At 42.4% G+C, this 21,941-nt stretch overlaps 1 protein-coding gene across 9 annotated transcripts in view; it reads right to left on the reverse strand.

Moving 5' to 3' along the window:
- The window catches only part of celf2 (cugbp, Elav-like family member 2), a 435,899-nt gene that overhangs the window by 121,256 nt on the left and 292,702 nt on the right, over nucleotides 1-21,941 (reverse strand). For all 9 annotated transcript variants that reach the window (XM_041780689.1, XM_041780688.1, XM_041780686.1 and 6 more), the window contains one exon: nucleotides 11,791-11,873. In XM_041780689.1, the coding sequence (XP_041636623.1) occupies nucleotides 11,791-11,873 (83 nt within the window). The remainder of the gene's footprint in view (nucleotides 1-11,790; nucleotides 11,874-21,941) is intronic.

Below are 21,941 nucleotides of genomic sequence, written 5' to 3' on the forward strand. Positions count from 1 at the left end.
AGAAAGTCCTTTGGTCTAATGAGACCAGAATGGAGCTTTTAGACCATCAAACAACATCAGACAAGACGCCAAACACTGACATCACCACAAACACACCATCCCCACTGTGGAGCACGCTGGTGGCAGCATCATGCTGTGGGGATGCTTCTTAGCAGCATCATGCTGCAGGGATAATTCTCAGCAGCATCATACTGCGGGGATGATTCTCAGCAGCATCATACTGCGGGGATGATTCTCAGCAGCATCATACTGCGGGGATGCTTCTCAGCAGCATCATACTGCGGGGATGCTTCTCAGCAGCCCACCCTGGAAGGCTTGTAAAGGTAGAGGTTGAAATGAATGCATGGAGGAGGACAATCTTATTCAGTTTGACAGAGAACTATGGCGAGAAGAGAAGATTTATTTCTCAGTCAGACAATGAGCTGAAGCATCCAGAGATAGCTACACAGAATTGGTTTAAGGACGATAAGAGGAATGTTCTGGAGGGGCCGACTCAAAGCCTAGACCTCAATCCTATAAAGAATTAGTGGCCGGACCCAGAGAACCCAAACCTGAGGGCTTGATCAAACAGTATTGTTTGTCTTGGACTTCTTTAGGATCAAATAGCTGTCAGTACACTTTGATTTTTGCTTGACTTGAATCCAAATGTACCACTCTGGTTTTATGGCAATCGCGGATTATTTTTCTGACTGACCTGCATCACTATCCAGCTTAAAAATATCAATGATTTTTGTCTGGCCCTATAAAGGCCTGAACTTCTCTGAGCTAGAGGGCGTTCCAGAGGACACGTCCTAGATTAGCGCTCCCCCTCCCTTCATCTTCCCATCTCTCCTTCTCCTCTTTGCTGCTTCAAACGCAGAAAAAGCAGCGGCCCTGGGGCCGTTTTGGCGACTGTCAGAGGGAGAGTGAAGGGGGGAGAAAAGAGGGGAGACATGGGGCATTTAGACATCTGTCAGCCACTAATGAAAGAGTTCAATTTAGTGGAAAATCTCAAACAACCTTGTCTGACAGGCCGGCCGACAGGCTTTCTCTCTCTGCGTGTTGCTGTTGTCGGTGGGTGTGTGCCTTTGTGTGTCAGCGTGTGTCATATGTTAGCGTGGAGAGTGGGTGTGTCTCTGAGTGGATCAGGAGGGGAAATTAAAAATAAAACATGAGAATATGAAGGGGAAACAGTGTAATAAAGGCAGACTCCACAGGGGCCTGTGGTGTGTTTGTGTGGATGGCTCCGTGCAGCAGGGGTTAGGGCTGATGGCTTTAACTCGCTCCAGGGTGCAGGGCATGTTTTACGCAGATAGATGGGTTATGCAGGGGGCTTTGTGAGGGTTCGTGCTTTCATGGCAACACATGCAAGCAGACGGCACACACGTGCAGGCAGTAGGTGGCAGTGTGTGCAGTTGGTTTCTGCAGAGAAGAAGATGTGACTAAAGAGGTGCATGATCAAAGACCTGGCACCTCGATAGTCATCTTTGTCTAAAATTAAACACAGCTATCCAACAGTACCAGCCACAGTAACGCTCACTGATAACCACTCTGCCATGGATCTCGACGTGAACAACAGAAATATCACCCAGATTTGAGTGGAAGTGGCGAGGACAGACTCCTCTTTTTTTCCAAAAGTTGCCAACTATGGCCAACTATTCAGTAAAAATGGAGGGAAGAAGCTCCCAACATCCATGGCTTCACCAACATTCAGTCCTTTGCAACGGCCCGACTCCCTAAAAGAAGCAAATTTACCTGTGATTTACTTGAAATTCTCAGGAATAAAGGGAGAGACCAGGTGGAAATTACACTTCCTGCCGACAATGCCACATTAAAATTTACCAATGAGCACCTTTTTGTAAATTTAAGTTTTATTTTTGGGCTTTTATGCCTTTATTGACAGAGGACAGTGGAAAGAATCACAAACAAGGATGTGAGAGCTGGGGAGAGACATGCAGGAAAGTTCCACAAGCCAGAGTCTAATCCTGACTGACCACGTACATGAGGCGCGCCTTAACCCTTTGGGCACCAGAACTTTTTTTGAAGAAAATATTCAATTTTGATCTCAAGATTTCAAAAGGCTGTAGCTTGAAAGTGGTTAGAGATAAAGGCATACTGTAAATGAGAAAAATCTTCAGTATGACCCAACGATTGTGGTGGGAGTAAATTCACTCATCTAATTTGCATATTCATTCCCGCTACCTCTGTCACTATCCATGTTTTGACCACCCCTGCAACCCCCACCATGTCCCCACCCTGGCCACAGTGAATAAAGGCATCAGCTTCGGTATGTGCTGCTTGTGGACTCTCATGATGCACGGAGTCACGGTGGCTCTGGCAGTCTCGGTCTGAACTGAATGTCATGTCATGAGTGTGAATATTCCTCTATTCCTCTCGGGATTGTGAGTATTCTTGCTACAATTCGCTCTCTTTCTCTCTTTTACATACAACCACTTCTACCACTTCCTCGTCTCCTCGACCGGTGCTGTGACTTCAAACTCTCTCTCTCCAAAACTTTGAATAGAAACACGCCCACAAATGCTGCTGGGATTAAAGTTACTCATGTCCACCATCTTCTGGTGTAAAGTGGTAACAACATTAGGCACCATATTTGCAGCTACAGCCTGTTTAATTCAGCAATGTTGCTTGTAGCAATTTTCCCACTTTGGCACTTAAAGAGTTAAACCACTGGACCACCAGCACCCCAATGAGAACCTTCAAAGATCATGGGTAGAAACAAGCAGTAAAAAAGTGAAATTATACTATGCACCATATCAGCACTGCAGGGTTTACAAGATAGTTTCAATAGTAATAGATTTGGGTGGAACTGGTGAGGGGCAAGTGAACCCCCTCTAAACCCAGCATAAACTCACTTTAAGACCTGATATGATGCAGAAAAATTACATATTTCCAATAAAAATAAGCACCTAATAAGTCTGACACATGTCCATGCAAATGACTGTATAAGGTTTAATTTTGAGTGAATGTTGCAGAAGTTTGAGACCAGGTGGAAATATATCTACCTGCCAACAACGCCAAATGAATTTTGACTATGCACGCACCTTTAAAGCTCTCCTATCAGCTCAGTAGATCATGGCAGTTGTAAAATAGAGATGTAAAAACAAGCAGTAAAAAATGAAATAATACACTGCACCATATCAGCACTGCAGGGTTTACAGGATAGTTTCAATAGCAGTTAAAACAGCTTCCTATTGTCGCCTCCCTCCACAGATTTATCTAAAACCAAGAGCTTTGGAGCCACACTCATGCACGCACAACAGAACCTTGGAAATGCACACATAATGATGTCTTTTTACAGCAGCAGGCACCACAACTTGTAAAGAACTAACCAAAAAAAAACAAATACTTCATGATAAAAATCTGCAGTAAATGAAAAGAAGAAGCCTCGTAATTGCAAACCCGGTTTGTGTTCAGGCATGTATAAGCACTGCTTCATCACTAAAGTATGACAGACAGGTCTACAGCTGGCGTTAACGTACACTTTCTGCATGCATTCAATCACTTATGCATACATTTGTGCTGTCAGATCCTGGGCCAATCCTCTGCAGAGACAGCTGACAGAAGATTAAAGCAGATAGACAGGGATGGGAGCTGCTGGAGAAGTATATTTTCTTGCTTTTCCGTCTGTTTGGTGGAGATTTTCTCCTACTGAACCTCCATCCTTCACTCTTATTGCTCTCAGAGACTCATCACAATAACTGCAGACCATTATGCTTTATGCCCTCCTAAAAAATGGCAGCCATTCAACTGTTCCTGCCCAACATGGCCGCCTGTCGCCGCTTGCCAACGCCGGTGCCCTTTTCTCCAATTTGGCCCCCGTCCAGCACTCCACTCTGATTGCGTCTCCCCCCCGTTAGGGCTCCGGGTTTGGTGGGAGAGATAGAGCGAGTGAGGCGGAAGAGTGCCAGCACAAACATTGTTCTGCTGGCTTTTTACAAGCCAGGAGAGTGGGGAAGTTAATAAGCAGGTATTGGTTTTTAACTGCGGCCTGTTTATTGCTTTGCCCTCCAGCGTGCCAGAGTGCTCTCCTCCACCTTTTTACCGTCCATCTGCCCTTCACTCCACTAAACTCGCCTTCAATTTCTCCTCGCTCTCTGCCGCCTCCTTTTGTCTTGTCTCGCCTCGCTCAGCAATTAATTCACCATCATCGCCGTGTTTTTTGATTCCTCGTCTCTCGCTGACTCACCTTTTCTGCCCTCTTTTTACTCCGAGCAGAGGTGGAGCCACACTTTCCAAACAAAGACACTTAATAATCCGTCATTATGCCACCATTGATCGCTGTTTTCCTACTGTGTAGCGCCGTTATTGGTCTTGTTTATGAGGTTCAAACCATATCCGTCTGTCAATACTGGACTTTTATTAAAAAACAGATGTCAGCAGTTCAGCCATGTCCGGCTCTGACAGGATGAATATGATGCTGGTTTAATCACATTTATGTTTCTCTGCTGATCGATATCGTCTGTGTTTAATGGACAGTTTTAATTTCATGGCTCTCAGAAGCTTACTACACTGCCAGGAACAAAAATGTGATTATAGGGAGTCTCCCATCTTTGAAATCACAAATATAGCATGTAAATACAACAGTGCCTGCAGTCCAAACTCAGACACAAATTAGGGCGTCTCAAAAATAAAGAAATAGACTTCGATTTTTTCAGGAAGACCCAGACTATCAGGATATGTGTGCTGCAAGGATGCCAGATGAATTTATCCAGTAGTCCAGGTACTCCAGGACAGAAAATGCACATGATTCCTGTTTCAGAAGGGCAAAAGTCCTCTTTTCATTATTCAGGCCATAGAGCAGTGGTTCTCAACCTTGGGGGTCACGAGACTCTGAGAGGGGGTCTCCACATGCCCTAAAAAACTAAGAATATTTTTTAAATTACACTGTTGCCACTTCACATCAATTTTGTCAAAATTGTCACCCCTTTTCATCATTTTTCCCACCAATTTTAACACATTTTTGCCATTTAACTCTTTGGGCGCCACAGTTTTTTCAAGAAAATATTCAATTTTGATATCAGGATTTCAAAAGGCTGTAGCTTGAAAGTGGTTAGAGATAAAGGCATGCTGTAGATGAGAAAACTCTTCAGTGTGACCCAAAGTTTGTGGTGGGAGTAAATTCACTCATCTAATTTGCATATTCTGACGCCACCAGGCAGCTTCCACCACCACTGCCTCTACCACGTCTGCCCCCACCTCCGCGGTGTTTTTTAAATTCCCGCTACCTCCGTCAATATTCGTGTTTTGACCGCCCCTGCAACCCCCACCATGTCCCCACCCCGGCTACCGTGAGGAAAAGCAACGGCTTCTGTATGTGCTGCTTTTGGACTCTCATGGCGCACAGACTCACGGCGGCTACTCACAGATGCACGGCAGTTTCGGTCTCACCGGACAGTTGAACGTCATGTAGTGACAACCCCTTAAACCCCCCACCACGTCCCCTCATTGGCATTCGCTGATTACTCCCACCCCAGCCCCGATGAGGAAAAGCATTGGCTTTGGTTTGTGCTGCTGGAGGACTATCATGGAGTCGCTGTGGCTCCGACGTCTTGGTCTCACCAGACGACTGAACACCATCGTCACAGGGGTGAATATTCCTCTATTCCTCCCAGCATTGTGAGTATTCTCACTACAATTCGCTCTCTTTCTCTCTTTTACCCTCCGACTACAACCACTTCTACCACTTCCTCGTCTCCTCGACCGGCGTTGCGTCTTCAAACTCTCTCTCTCCAAAACTTTGAATAGAAACATGCCCACAAACGCTGCTGGGATTGAAGTTACTCATGTCCGCCATCTCCTGGTGTAAAGCGGTAACAACATTAGGTACCATATTTGCAGCTACAGCCTGGTTAATTCAGCAATCTTGCTTGTCGCAATTTTGCGACTTTAGCACTTAAAGGGTTAACACCTATTTTTGTCAGTTTTAAACTCTTTCCATCTCTTTTTTCTGCCTGTTTTTGCCACTGCTGCCTCTGTTGACCCATTATTGCTACTATTTTAATCACCTTTTGCACCATTTCACCATTTGATATGCCCATTTTTGCTAGTTTATCCAATTTCTGAAAATATCTGCCTATTTTTTTCTTTCCCAGTTAACCATTTTTTCGCCAGTTAATGTCATTTTTCATCCTATTTCACCAAATTCCCACCAATTTTTGCCAATTTAAAGCCATTTAAGCCACATTTTATGCCCATTTTTGCCACTTTAACTTTACTTTTAAATCAAACTTCATCAGTATTTCCACCATTTTTTTGGCATTTTCAACTCATTTTAAAATCTATAAGACATTCCATCCTCTGCTTCTCTGCAATTTATCAAAACTGGACGAGAGCCCCAACATCCCCAGCTTCACCAACATTCCTTGCCTTTGAACTCTGATGCCATCCTTTAAAGTCTATCAAACATCCCATCCTTGCTTTCTGCATGCACTCTGGCTTGATTACTATGAAGTTTAGGCAGGAATGTGATTCATAAAGTTTTTACGTTCCTGAAAGTTACAGTTTAACTCCCCCTCATGTCTGAGACAAATCTTCTGCCCTTGCCATCGTCTAAAATCCAAATGTGTTGCTATCAGACTTCAAAAAGCTCCAGAAACATAAAAGCAGACGGAGACGCTGCGGAGGAAGAAGCTGGAGAGGAGGAGGGATGACCACAGGGAGGGGAGGGGGTGTTGTGGTGTAGAAGAAGGCGATTTCATGTTCCTGTAATCCTGAAAGTGCTGCAGTCTGTGTCCTCCCCAGGGCTGTTTCACACCTCCAACAAGGGATAAGTGCCTGCCTCTCACCGCGCAGGAAAACAGAGCACGTTTAACATTCTTATTCCACCAGCAATTAACACGCTGACTTTGTGCGAAAAACAACAAGCCTGACTCCGAATCGGGAACCCGAGCACAAATCCCGGCTAGCTCTTGTGGGATTCGCTGTATCCGCCCTGTCTTACCCAGGGGGGCTATCCGCTGATCCAACTGACAGAAGCGAGCGAGTACAGGCGCTCAATTGATGAGATTCCAGTTAACCGGTGCAGCCAAGAAGAGAGAGGCGGGGACACAGCCAATAGCTCGGGCTGAAGGGATCTGGGGGCCTCTAAATATCCACCAAGGGCTAAAAGAGTGAGAGTGCAAGCAAGCACCGGCCCACTTCCTCTATCGCTCTCCTGGGCCACGGGTGGAACAATAGTGGAGAATGAAATGGGCAGCAGCGGAGCGTCAACACGCCTTATTATAAAAGAATATGAGGATCCACATACGCTGAACCTGCATACAAAACACAGTGCTTTCATTCTTTAGAGCATTAGCTCAGATACGGCCTCACTGCAGCATGCAAAAACTGAAGTTTATACCATGAGAGGCTGCAAATAACATAATGTGCCGAAACCACAGAGTCAAAATGAAAGCAACCAAATGTCTCTGTGCAATTCTACACATCACCAACGGGTGGAGGCAACAGATTCAGGAGAGCAGCTAGAGAAAGGCTACTCTGAGTGGAAACAACACCCACCTAAGCCTTTAACCAGGGTGTCAAACTCAGTCACAGCAGGGGCCGAAATCTGAATTCAGGTCTAACCTGAGGGTCTAACAGGGTCAAGATTTACAAAACTGTCAGCCGTGTTTTCACAGGTAATGAATTATAGAGGAAACTAAACAGTGATGATAAAGGATCTTAAGATTTCTAAAAAAAAAAAAAAAGAAAGTCAAAATGATTAAATATCACAGCATTAATGTTACTGTGTGTCAATGTCAAATAAATGCTACATAAATAAATCAGTGGCTCACAATCTGAGATTAAAAGTCAACTTTACGAGTCCGAAAGGTCAAAATACAAAATTAAAAGTAAAAAAAAGGGTTTTAAAAGGCAAATATATGAGATGGAGAGTTACAGTCATGAGTTTAAAGGTCAAGATATGAGATGAAATACAAAATCAAGAGTTTAAAAAGTCAAAATAGAAGATAAAATTCTAGATCAGGAGTTTAAAAAGTGAAAATATGGAATTAAAAGTCAAAGTTAGGAGTTAAAAAGGTCACAATATCAGATAAAATTCAAAATTATGAGTCTAATATGTCAAAATATGATTTAAAATTTTAAACTATGAATATAAAAGATCAAAATGTGAGATTGAATTCAAAATAATGAGCTAGAATAGTCAAAATATGACTTATAGTCTCAAATTGTGAACCTAAAAGGTCAAAATATGAGTTGGAATATCGAATTGTGAATCTGAAAGGTCAGAATAAAGGATTAAAAGTCAACATTAGGAGTTGAAAATTTCAAAATGTGAGATAGAATTCAAAATAATGAGCTTAAAGTTTAAAATATGACTTTTCATTTAAAAGTTGTGAACCTTATAAAAATAGAAATAGAAATAGAAAGTTACAATCATGCTTTAAAGGTGAAAATATCAGATAAAATTCAAAATAATGAATCTAAAATGTCAAAATATGAGATAAAATTCTAGATCAGGAGTTAAAAAAGTGAAAATATGGGATTAAAAGTCAAAGTTAAGACTTCAAAAGGTCAAAATATGAATTAAATAAAAATTTGAACCTAAAAGGTCAAAATATGAAATAAAAAGTCAAGTTTCAGTCAAAATCTTGGGATGCAAAATGAAAATATGAAATGAAAACACAAATTAATTTCTTTCCCTCATTCCTGGCTATTTCTACTCTCTACTTCTTCAGATTTTTATGACAACAAAGATTTGTTTAAATCTTCAAGGTTAAATTTACATTTTTATACTAGAGGAAATCTGCAGACCTGTTTTGTGTGATAAAAATATGATTAATTAAAATATGAAATGATCTTGTGGGCCGGGTAAAACTGCACCGTGGGCCGCATTTGGCCCCCGGGCCTTGAGTTTGACACCTGTGCTTTAAAGGGAGAAATTAGTAAAATGTACAATAATTTCAAAAATGGATGTTTATACCACAAGAACCTGCAAATAACGTAATATCCTAAAAGTCAAAATGGAAGCAACTAAATGTCTGCAACAGATACAGAAGAGCAGCTAGAGAAAGGCTCTCTGAGTGTAAACAAGGAAAATTAAAAATATTTAAAGGATGAAACATGGCTGACACGTCAGAAAATGGCATAAAAAGTGCTGAAAAGGGGTTACAAGTCACACAAATAGGATAAGAGAGACACTGGTGGGCTGAAAGTGGCAAAAATTGGTTCAAATATGCAAAAAGTAGGAGGAAAATGGCACAAATATGTTTAAACTGGCAAAAATAGGCAGAAAAAGTGGTGAGATGCAATAAAAATGGGCAGAAATTGGAAAATCAAGTGGAGATGGGGGTGAAGTGGTGTGATTAGATTTATAGTGGCAGAAATGGGAATAAAAAGTGGTGAACATGATGACTAATGGGAAATCTGGGTTTGATAGGCAGAAAGTGGCCAGAAAGAATAACAAAAGTAGCAAAAACAAAAAAACAAACAATAAACAAACAAACAAATAAAAAAACAAAACAAAAAAAACAAGGACTAAACAAGTCAAACTGGAGTTAAAAGACAAAAATGGGTTATTAGAGACAAAACAGGTGGAAAGTGGCAGAAATTTGTCTCAAGGAGCAAAAACAGGCAGAAAAGAAGTGAAATGTCGTCAATAGTGGCAAAAAATAGGCAGGAGAGATGGTGAAATATTATTTTAAAGGTGGCAAAAGGTTTAACAACGACAAAATAGGTGGAGAGGGACTCTCTGGGTTTATCAGGGGCCATTCTCTGGTTTATCAGGGGCCATCCTCTGGGTTTATCAGGGGCCATTCTCTGGGTTTATCAGGGGCCATTCTCTGGTTTATCAGGGGCCATTCTCTGGGTTTATCAGGGGCCATTCTCTGGGTTTATCAGGGGCCATTCTCTGGTTTATCAGGGGCCATTCTCTGGGTTTATCAGGGTCCATTCTCTGGGTTTATCAGGGTCCATTCTCTGGGTTTATCAGGGGTCCATTCTCTGGGTTTATCAGGGGCCATTCTCTGGTTTATCAGGGGCCATTCTCTGGGTTTATCAGGGTCCATTCTCTGGTTTATCAGGGGCCATTCGCTGAGTTTATCAGGGGCCATTCTCTGGGTTTATCAGGGGCCATTCGCTGAGTTTATCAGGGGCCATTCTCTGGGTTTATCAGGGGCCATTCTCTGGTTTATCAGGGGCCATTCTCTGGGTTTATCAGGGGCCATTCTCTGGGTTTATCAGGGGCCATTCTCTGGGTTTATCAGGGGCCATTCTCTGGGTTTATCAGGGGCCATTCTCTGGTTTATCAGGGGCCATTCTCTGGGTTTATCAGGGGCCATTCTCTGGTTTATCAGGGGCCATTCTCTGGTTTATCAGGGGCCATTCTCTGGGTTTATCAGGGGCCATTCTCTGGTTTATCAGGGGCCATTCTCTGGGTTTATCAGGGGCCATTCTCTGGTTTATCAGGGGCCATTCTCTGGTTTATCAGGGGCCATTCTCTGGTTTATCAGGGGCCATTCTCTGGGTTTATCAGGGGCCATTCTCTGGTTTATCAGGGTCCATTCTCTGGGTTTATCAGGGGCCATTCTCTGGGTTTATCAGGGGCCATTCTCTGGGTTTATCAGGGGCCATTCTCTGGTTTATCAGGGGCCATTCTCTGGGTTTATCAGGGGCCATTCTCTGGGTTTATCAGGGTCCATTCTCTGGTTTATCAGGGTCCATTCTCTGGGTTTATCAGGGTCCATTCTCTGGGTTTATCAGGGGCCATTCTCTGGTTTATCAGGGTCCATTCTCTGGGTTTATCAGGGTCCATTCTCTGGGTTTATCAGGGTCCATTCTCTGGTTTATCAGGGGCCATTCTCTGGTTTATCAGGGGCCATTCGCTGAGTTTATCAGGGGCCATTCTCTGGGTTTATCAGGGGCCATTCGCTGAGTTTATCAGGGGCCATTCTCTGGGTTTATCAGGGGCCATTCTCTGGTTTATCAGGGGCCATTCTCTGGGTTTATCAGGGGCCATTCTCTGGGTTTATCAGGGGCCATTCTCTGGGTTTATCAGGGGCCATTCTCTGGGTTTATCAGGGTCCATTCTCTGGTTTATCAGGGGCCATTCTCTGGGTTTATCAGGGGCCATTCTCTGGTTTATCAGGGGCCATTCTCTGGTTTATCAGGGGCCATTCTCTGGGTTTATCAGGGGCCATTCTCTGGTTTATCAGGGGCCATTCTCTGGTTTATCAGGGGCCATTCTCTGGTTTATCAGGGGCCATTCTCTGGTTTATCAGGGGCCATTCTCTGGGTTTATCAGGGGCCATTTTCTGGGTTTATCAGGGGCCAATTCTGCAACAAACATATGAGTCGTGTGAGACACAGCACTCTCACAGGAAGGCTCAGAGCCCTGACTTGTAACTGTTTTAAACCGTCTGAAACGGCTGCAGTTTTGTTGTAGTTAGTGTGTGATAACAGCACACATCTTTGCATTATTTTCTAGTCGTTTATCTGCATCAGGTCTAAAATGCAGACAGGTTTCTTGGTGAAAACACAAAGTCTCATTCACCAGTCATAATGGTAACACTGTCAGAGAAAAGAGGGTCTATATAATAAAGATGTTTTCCATAAACACCCTTGTGACATGGATTCTCTGCTTTCTTCTGCTGCTCCTCTCCTGCACACTCATTTAGTCCTCTGGGCTCTCCAACCATCACAAAGGCGCTGTGGCAGCAATGCAACACATTGATGTTTATACCTGCGTATTCATACACAGGCTCAGGTAGGGGCGGGGCTGCCTGGGGGCCCCGCTGTAAGTGTGTGATTAGAGGAGAAAAGTCAGAGGCAGAGGAGAATCGAGGACACACTCACCCCTGTTAAGGTCTTTATGTTATGCAGTGCATTCTGGGCTTCAAGGGCAGCTTTCCTTGTGTAAAACGTGACAAAACAGCAGCCTGGGGAGAGAGAGAGAGAGAGAGAGAGCAGATGAGCATACAGAGCAACAAAGAGTGTTTCTCTTTTCATCTGCCTGCCATCACCTGTCGACACTGGCAGACGCTGAGTGAATGTTAAGGACGACATCCTGACGGAGAGGGAGAGATCGCTCCTGGATTTGTTTCAACGCTGATGACTGGAGCCAGAGGAGAGAGAAAACCAACGGCAGACAGCGGGGAGGAGAGAGGGGTGGCCTCTTCATTAATCCTCCAGTAATCTTTGAACACTTACTAACTCAGTCATTCAGCAAAGAAAGGATCCAATCATTTATTTATTGTTCATGCTCCCTCACTCATTCACTCACTCAGTCGCACTTACGAGGCTAATTAAGTCCCAAACTCATTCAAACACTCGAACTCTCATCGATTTAAAGATCTACAAGAGATCCAGGAGTCCGGGATAAATGTGACGGTTGATGTTGAACACATGAGCTGGATCTAGAAATGGTTTCAGTCGTTAGGGATGGGCAATGATAAATAAATATTCAAACAGTCAGCCATGTGTCTGAAATATCAGAGATTTAATTCTCCTATTATCTCATGTTAAAACTGAACTTTTCTCTTAATTCTACTGCTTTCTGGTTGTTGGCTAACCTCCATAAAAACAACCAAAGAAGAAGAAAGGAGCGACGTCTGGAGGCCCCACTGAAGGATAAAGAAAGTCACATGTTACAGCTCAATGATCAGATGATCACCTGTGTCCTCTGTTAGTCTGTCTCTGAGCACACTGGATCTAATCTGTACCACGGTATATCATTATAATAGAGTGTATTCTACTGCAGCACAAGGCAACGTAATGTTATGTAACTTAATGCAATGTTACATGATGTAACGTAGCGATACTGTACAACAGCAACACGAAACAACATTCTGTCACATGATACTGTTTTGATTGCACCGTGATGTCTATCCAAATGTAACATTACATTATGTGTCATCACATATTGTATTTTTTCATATCGTATTGTTCTATGTTGTGTTATGCTGAAGCGTGACTCAGTGGAACATAACATGATGTTCTGTTACATTAACAATCATGACGTTTTGTTACCTTTAAAATCATGACATTCTGTTACATTGAGAATCATAATGTTCTGTTACATTTACAATCATGACGTTCTGTTACATTCAGATTTATGACCTTCTGTATTATGATTATTGTAACATTTTGTATTTCACTCTAGTATGATCTCCTGACATATGATCATGTAATGTAACATGATGTTTTAACACGGTACATGGTGTTTTGTCACAGTAACATATAAAAGATGGTTTCTTGCTTGCTGTGGGTAAAAATGTTTTTTCAGGTGAAAGCTGGTGACATGAGCACTGAGTCTCATTGAATTATGGCATAAAAGTAATCAATTAGTTCTGCTGATTGGTCTCCAAACATTCTATATCTTTAACCCGTGTTTAACCTCGTTTGCTTACAAACGACTAAATAAAAGCTCCCTAATTTGCCTGCTCACTTAATCTCTCTGTAGATTCACTGAAGTTCCCCAGCACACGAGCACAGCCAAGAAAGTGGAAAGGCACAGAGGCAGAGGGATTTTGCCTCTTCATTAATCTGTGTGTAATCCCTGCAGAGTGGGGCTGAAACGCTGCAGTTTGTGGGCCATTTTCAGTCAGCACGCGAACCTGCAGACTCAGGCGAAAACCAGCGGGGGGAAATTCAGGCCAGGCGCAGACGTGTGACTCTGCTACTTTCCTCCCAGAGACAGCAGCTGTGCTTTAATTCATTTAAGAGTCACAGCTTGAACTCCTCTCTCTGCCCATGTCCTCATGTCACTTCTGACATTATTATTTAACAGCCACAGGAAATTTAGCAACATGGCCGCCCGCGTTTGATGGACAAAGATATAAAATATGGAGGACGAGCGGGCGAGGCGGTCTGCTGGAAGAACAAACAGGAGCGTTGAGATTCACGAGGCACCGTCAGGAACAACATTTTTTAAATGATGGCATGACCTTAAGCTCAGCATCGGTCTCTGACTGTGAAGCTGCTTGTTTGCGCCGTCAGATCCTCGCTGTGCCAAGGCCGACAACGCCGACATGAAAAACAAGGCCTTGTAAATGATGGAGGTTGATTTTCTAACAAAGAGAGACAGGATGCAGAAGATCACTGAATATGGTCAGAGAAACTGCGATTAAGGCGGGATCAACACGGAAAAATGACTAGGTTTTTAGTGATGGACAAACCTTACCCTGAAGGTTTGAGACTGATGGAAATGTTCAAACCATGGCATTAAAAACACCTTTACACATGTTGAACTATGCTTCTGTTCAGTGAACTTCTGTATACAGCAACTGCAGAACATGCCCTCGTGTATTACAGAAATATCAGAGCAATTAAACAGACTGGAGTTCTTGTATTTGCTCCTATGCATACAGGAAGTAGAGTTCTGAAGAGGCTGCAATATGGTGCAAGGTCACTGTTACCTTATAATATGCAAGACTGAAGTGACTTTTGGCATGCAAAATCCAGTCAGTTCAACCTGAAGTCCATGAGTAGGCCAATTTTTGAAGGAATCACTCTGTGCATTCTTGAAATCCTGTGATCTTGTTCCCCCCAAATCTAGTAATTTCATACAAAAGTGAAACTTTATGTTTGTGCAAAGTTTGAAGGATATCCCTGAAAGCATAATCATGATATTATGTTTGCAGGAATAGCACAGACGGCCGTACAGACAGACAACTAGAAAACACTGTTCCTCCAGCCCCGGGGTCTTTCTGCTGCTGAAGCACGACAAACCAATCACATTTAAAAGTTTGTCTCTGGCTAACTCACTAAATGCATGCACTTATATAACTGTGGAATTCCATTTGAGATAGCTGAGCAGCTGCATGCAAGCCTCACATCTTTAACCCTTTACCTGCTGACCCAGTTTTATATGTCCGGAGTATTATTACTGTAATTCTGTCAAAGTTTGTCTGATCATAAAAATTCCAACAGCATTAGAAAGCTGAGAATTGTGGGCATGCGCACATATATGGTTCATTACGGTACAACATCAGCAACCATATGACGTGGGCATTCATAGCAAAACACAAGAAGTATCGCAAGACCACTACACGGATTCTCACCACTGTAACTCCTCGTAAATTTGCTCAATCTAAAAAATTCCAACGCTGACAGAGAGCTGAGAATCTGTGCTTTCCAGCAATATATGATGTGTGGTATATATATTATGGTAATGTCGAACAGCACCGCGAAAACAGCAGCTTTGGCAGAAGACGAGTGAGAAAGGAGAGTGAAGGAAGAGAGTAAAAGGAGAGCGAGTGAGAGTGGTGTTTAGTTTTCAATAATAGTGTTAGATAGTGGCATTTGTGCGTGTCTGTCATGTGCAATAACAACATGTTACTGAGAATGCTGAGAATGCATTTTTCCACCTTTATCTGCACTAATTGTGGCCTATGTTTATAGTTATCTTTTGCACTGTGTTTTGCACACCCAGAGTCCTAGACTCCAAAAATGACTGCTGATTGTTCTAAACATGTATAGGTTCACATTTCAGATGTCAAATCAAAACTTCATGAGCAATAACACCATTTCTTCTCATAAAATCCATGAAAACAAATCTGTTTTTGTGTTTCTTCTTTTAAACTGCTGACAATTCCATATAATGTGCAATAATCATTAACCAGATGTTGAAAAGTCAAGTTCAAGAACTCCTGGGAAAAGGGACCAAAGCTCTCAGACTTAGGGCATTTCCTGACTATTTTACAGCCAGAATGACAAAATATGTCCAAATGGCCATTTTTAGACTCAGTAGGTAAAGGCTTAAGTCCAATCCCAAGCATCAGGTTGAGTGGTGTAAACCATGTTACCTGTTACCTGTCTGTCTGTGCAGTTTGGTGGAGGAGGGATAACGGTAGGGGACTGTTTTTCAGCCCCTTATCTCCAGTGAAGGCCAGTCTTAATGCTTCAGCAGACCAAGACATGCTGGACAATGCTATGCTTCCAACAGTGTGGCAACAGTTTGGGGAAGGCCCAATGAATGTGCCCCAGTGCACAAAGAAGGACTAGAATGACATGGTTTGATGAGGTTGGTCTGACCTCATCCCCTCCAGCACCTTCGGGGAATGCAGATTGTGAGCCAGGTCATCTGGTCCAACATCAGAGCCTGACCTCATAAATGCTCTTCCACAGAATCTCGTGGGAAGCCTCCAGAGAAGAGTGAAGGCTGTTATATGGCCAGGTGGCTGAATACTTTTGTCTATATAGTGTTTTATTCTTCCATTAAGTGACCCATGTTTTAGTCAGAAAGAAATAAAACTTGCCTGTCATCAGTCCTAGTCACAGGTTTGGCCTACATTGCTCAAACTCATCACCTGAAGAAGACCCCAGGTGTGAACCTGATTCTTCTCTTCTGTTGCATCAGAGAGTCCTGTGTTCTTTCTCTCTGCTGTTTCTGAGCCGGCGTACCCCTCAGTGACGTATGCATCACCATCTCTTTCTAAAGTTTCTGCAGGTCGACATGTTTGGCGCTTCAGCCTCCAGTGTTGCTCATCTCTTCTTCTTCTTGTGTATTTATTTGTGCACGGATGAGCGAGCCTTTGTTTACACCTTCTCTGCTGCCCCCCCCCCCTTCCGTGTTAATGACACACATCGCCTCGGCGTGAAGGCGGCCAGGCTGGTCGTGGCGCTGTCGCCCGTATCGCACACACGCCGCCCCTGATGACACTTGCCCTGCAGTGCATCTTAGTGAAATCCAACAGTGAGCATCTGGAGCAGATTTAGCACCCGAGTCCCAGAGTCCCTTTGATGGGGCTGCGAGCGTAATGGATCTGAATTCCTGCGGTGTCCTCTGGGTGCCACGGCTGTTGAAGAGTTGGCCCTTAGCCTAGCGTCAGCGACGTGATTGGTGTTGTGATTGGGATGCTGCAGTTCCTGTGTGTTAGCGGGGATATCTCTCAGCTTAGTGTTTTTTTTGAAAGCGTGAAAAGCAGCTCGAGGTGTCACTTCACTAAACCCAAAGCCCCCCACACTTTTACTATCAGTATTAATTTACCACCAAGACTTCCACACCAGCCTTTACTGGTTAAAGGCAGCGAGATAAGAGAGGAAATTAGTCACGACTGACAGACGGGGTGGAAATTTATCCAATTTATTCCATGTAGGTCACCAAACTGATAGTGCTGTTAGACAGAACACTCCCAGGATGAGTGATGGCTTACATACACTGTCAATCTGCAGAGCTACTTCATCTGCACCCTCCATGTTTCAGAAAAAAAAAAATTGGAATCACAGAGGAGAGGCAGGAGGAACAAGGGCTTATGTCTGAAATTAAGATCTTATTGATGGGCAGAGGAGGAAAAGTGAACGTAAAACTAAACAACTACTCTCAAAAAAGACTGATTAGTAATTTAAAGCCTGATTTTAGTTCCATTTCGTCCCAATAACCCCACTGGTTAGTGGCTCATCTTTACTGATTATTCAAACATTCCTAAGGTGTTTGGTGTCAGTGCGATTATTTTACTGCTCCTGATTAGTGCCGTCCTAATCTGGAATAGAAAATATTTAAAATATTTGAACGTCATTAGATGTGTCATGTTTAGTGGTTGTGCATCTAAAAAACTAAGGAAATAGCAGGAAAGTTTGTTTTTCCCCAAAAATCTTTATTTTAACTAAAACTTTCAAAGGTTACACCTTTATTAGAAATGTAGAGAATGTTGAAGTGTTACTCTTAGAAGATATTTACTAGATTCACGACCTCAGGAGAGGGGGTTTATAGAAATGAAGACTGATGGGTTTGTATGTGCATCCATCATCCATCCATCATCCATCCATCATCCATCCATCATCCATCATCCATCCATCCATCCATCATCCATCCATCCATCCATCATCCATCCATCATCCATCATCCATCCATCCATCCATCATCCATCCATCATCCATCCATCATCCATCCATCATCCATCATCCATCCATCCATCCATCATCCATCCATCATCCATCCATCATCCATCCATCCATCCATCCATCCATCCATCATCCATCCATCATCCATCCATCATCCATCCATCCATCCATCCATCATCCATCCATCCATCCATCCATCCATCCATCCATCCATCATCCATCCATCCATCCATCAGTCCATCCATCCACCCATCCATCCATCCATCATCCATCCATCCATCCATCCATCCATCCATCCATCCATCCATCATCCATCCATCATCCATCCATCCATCCATCATCCATCCATCCATCCATCATCCATCCATCATCCATCCATCCATCCATCATCCATCCATCCATCCATCCTCCATCCATCCATCCATCCATCATCCATCCATCATCCATCCATCCATCCATCCATCCATCCATCATCCATCCATCAGTCCATCATCCATCCATCCATCCATCCATCCATCATCCATCCATCCATCATCCATCCATCCATCCATCCATCCATCATCCATCCATCCATCCATCCATCCATCCATCATCCATCCATCCATCCATCCATCCATCCATCCATCATCCATCCATCCATCCATCCATCAGTCCATCATCCATCCATCCATCCATCCATCATCCATCCATCCATCCATCAGTCCATCCATCCATTATCCATCCATCATCCATCCACCCATCCATCCATCATCCATCCATCAGTCCATCATCCATCCATCCATCCATCCATCCATCATCCATCCATCCATCATCCATCCATCATCCATCCATCCATCCATCCATCATCCATCCATCCATCATCCATCCATCCATCCATCCATCCATCCATCCATCCATCCATCATCCATCCATCCATCCATCCATCCATCCATCCATCCATCATCCATCCATCCATCCATCATCCATCCATCCATCCATCCATCAGTCCATCATCCATCCATCCATCCATCCATCCATCCATCCATCCATCCATCATTCATCCATCCATCCATCCATCATCCATCCATCATCCATCCATCATCCATCCATCCATCATCCATCCATCCATCCATCCATCCATCCATCATCCATCCATCCATCCATCCATCCATACATCATCCATCCATCATCTATCCATCCATCCATCCATCATCCATCATCCATCCATCATCCATCCATCATCCATCCATCATCCATCCATCCATCCATCATCCATCCATGCAAGCATCCATCCATCCATCCTTTCATCCATCCATCCATGGATGTCTGGCTGCAGCAGCAGGATAAGGAACTCAGTCACCCCTCTCCCCCGGGACATTTTCCAGCTCCTCCAGGGGGATTCTGATAAGTTCTGAGTCCAGAGGGGATTTATAATCCCTCCAGCAGATATCAGTCTACGCTGTCCTATCATCCCAGTTGGACATGCCTGGAAGACTTCTAAAGAGAGGCGAGCAGAAGGCATCCTGATCAGATGCCTGAACCCCCTCAGCTGGATCCTTTTCATGCAGAAGAGCAGCAGCTCTAGTCCAGTCTCCTCTCAGATGTCCCAGCTCTACTAGCTTATATCCAGGATCTCATTCTTTAGAACAGAACCCAAAGCTCAGGACCCCTGGTGAAGGTTGGAGCAAAGTTTGGCTAAATTAAAGCTCCTGACTCAGCTCTCTCTTCACCACACAGCACAGGCTATTCCACAGACTCCGCCCCTGTCCATCGCTGATTCACGCTCAAATTGACCCAAAATACTTAAATTACTTTACTTGAGGTGAAACCTCTTATTCTGTCTGGGAGGAGCAACACAGCAGAGTTTATTCTGATGGCTTTAACTAGGACAACAATGTTAACCACTACTTTCATCCACTAGGAAGACCAGAATTAGACGAGCTGAAGATAGATCTTTGGTGATAAAAAGTAGATCTGGTTTTGGTTAAGTGGACTCAAAAAGACTGAACTGTTAGTGCTGGACTGTCAGATATTCTAAATTCATTACATGTCAGAATATTCATCAGTGCATTTTAAAGCAGTTGAAGTATTGACAGTGCATTCATATGAGTGTTTTACATTGATATTAATCTGACAGCATGTCTGTTTAAATCAGCTCAAAGAAAATAAATGCCTTTACTAAAACTAAGACAATAATGTAAGGACGTTTCATCGACTAGAACTGGAGCCTTTGTGCCTAAAATAGACTGAAGCTGTGAAGGTTAAAGATGACTAAAACGTGACTAAATCACACAAAAACACATAAAAAAAACGTCACTTTTAAACTTTGAAACAGCTGAACATTTTCTTTAACATAGTTAAAAAACAACAAAGTGAGGAGTTCAACATATAAATATTTTAATCATGAATACTTAATGTTGATTTTTCTTCTTTAGCTAAATGTCTTCAGTCATTTTTGTGAGTAAAGTCACAAAAATTCATGAACTGGCCCTTTAAATGAATGTAATGTAATTCTCTGCAGAAGTTCATGATTGATGAATCATATGAGACTTTTACATCCTCATCATCAGTGCTGCAAAATATCTGAGCATTTTCAATAAACATTGAAATAATTGGAGCTGTTCTAACTCGGGTTATCAATAGATTAACATTTTTAATCAAGATTAATCTCACATCTTCCATAGTTAAATGTAAATTAGTTGCATCATTTTTTTTTATCTGCTCTTAAAGTGACAAACAGCAACATCTTTAATTTAAATACGGTTATCAACAATAGTGGAGAAAAATTTTTTCTTTATGCAGATGTTTGTTCATGTCAACGACACAAAACGGAAAATTAAAAATTCTCTAGATGATGATACTCAACGTGTGGCTCTTTTATTTATTCATCGTAAAAAAGGGAAACTTATTTGCCCCTTCTTCCCTATTTTTTGCCACTTTTTTCCAATTTGTGCCCATTTTCACAATTTCTTGCCACTTTTTGCCCGTTTATGCTACCTTTTGCCATTAAATACCACTAGTTTCCTTGTTGCCCATTTTAGCCACTTCTTTTTGCCACTTTTTTTTTCCCATTTTTGATTTTTTTCACATTTGGTTTGCCAATTTTTGCCCATTTATGCTATCTGTTGCCATTAAATACCACTAGTTTCCTTTTTTTCTCTATGTTTGCAGCTTTTTTTGCTGCTCTTCTTTCCCATTTTTGCCCTGTTTCACCATCCTTTTGCCTCTTTTTGCTCATTTAGAATACCTATTGCTATTAAATACCCATTTTTTCCATTGTTTTTTCCATTTTTGAAACATCTTTTTGCCATTTTTTTCCAATTATTGCCACTTTTATCCCATTCTTGCCCTTTTTCACTTTTTTTGCCACTCTTCACCCATTTAAGCTACCTTTTGCCATTAAATACGAATTGTTTCCTATGTTTTGCCCATTTTTGCCCCTCTTGACTGCCTTTTGCCCATTTTCGTCACTTTTCACTCTTTTTTTTGCCACTTTTGGACCATTTTTTTCAGCTGTAACTCATCCTTTTTAACTTCTCACCCATTTTTGCTATTTTCTGACTCTTTTTCCACTTCTTCTTCCTATTTTCACCCCTTTTCATCCATTTTTCCAGCTTTTTGACTATTTTTGCCATCTTTAATGTATTTATTTTCATTGCTTCTTTAAGCTATTTTTGCCACTTCTCACCATTTAGGCTCTTGCAAAGGTATTTTCAACAGTTTGGTTCTTTGGTTGGGTAACACTGATCTAGATTAAGCTCAAAGATCCTGAACGTTCCAAAAACAAGCCCAACAGATGGAGATACTGAACTTAATGTACCATTACTGGATAATATCACAATTCAGTGTCAAACTTAGACTTCTATTAATACAACATATTAATGCAACTGTGACATCAGTAAAATACTAATCACATTTACTCAACTATTAATTTTGTTTTACTTTTATTCATTTAAATCTATCTACAGAACTTGTTATTATTATAAGAGTGCACAGACTTAATGTTAGCACAGGTCTGCTGGTATGTAGGGATAAAGTCTGAATTCAGGACCTTCACCTTAAAGCAGAGTACTTTTAAGGATTTGTAAGAGGATTCATCATGTCTTGATTCTTCAGATCATAGAAAAGTTACAGATTCAATCTCAACCTGTTCTTTCTTCTTAAATAAAGGAGACCCACACTCT

Source organism: Cheilinus undulatus, linkage group 23 (genome assembly GCF_018320785.1).
Source record: "Cheilinus undulatus linkage group 23, ASM1832078v1, whole genome shotgun sequence".
Classification (NCBI taxonomy): Eukaryota; Metazoa; Chordata; class Actinopteri; order Labriformes; family Labridae; genus Cheilinus; species Cheilinus undulatus.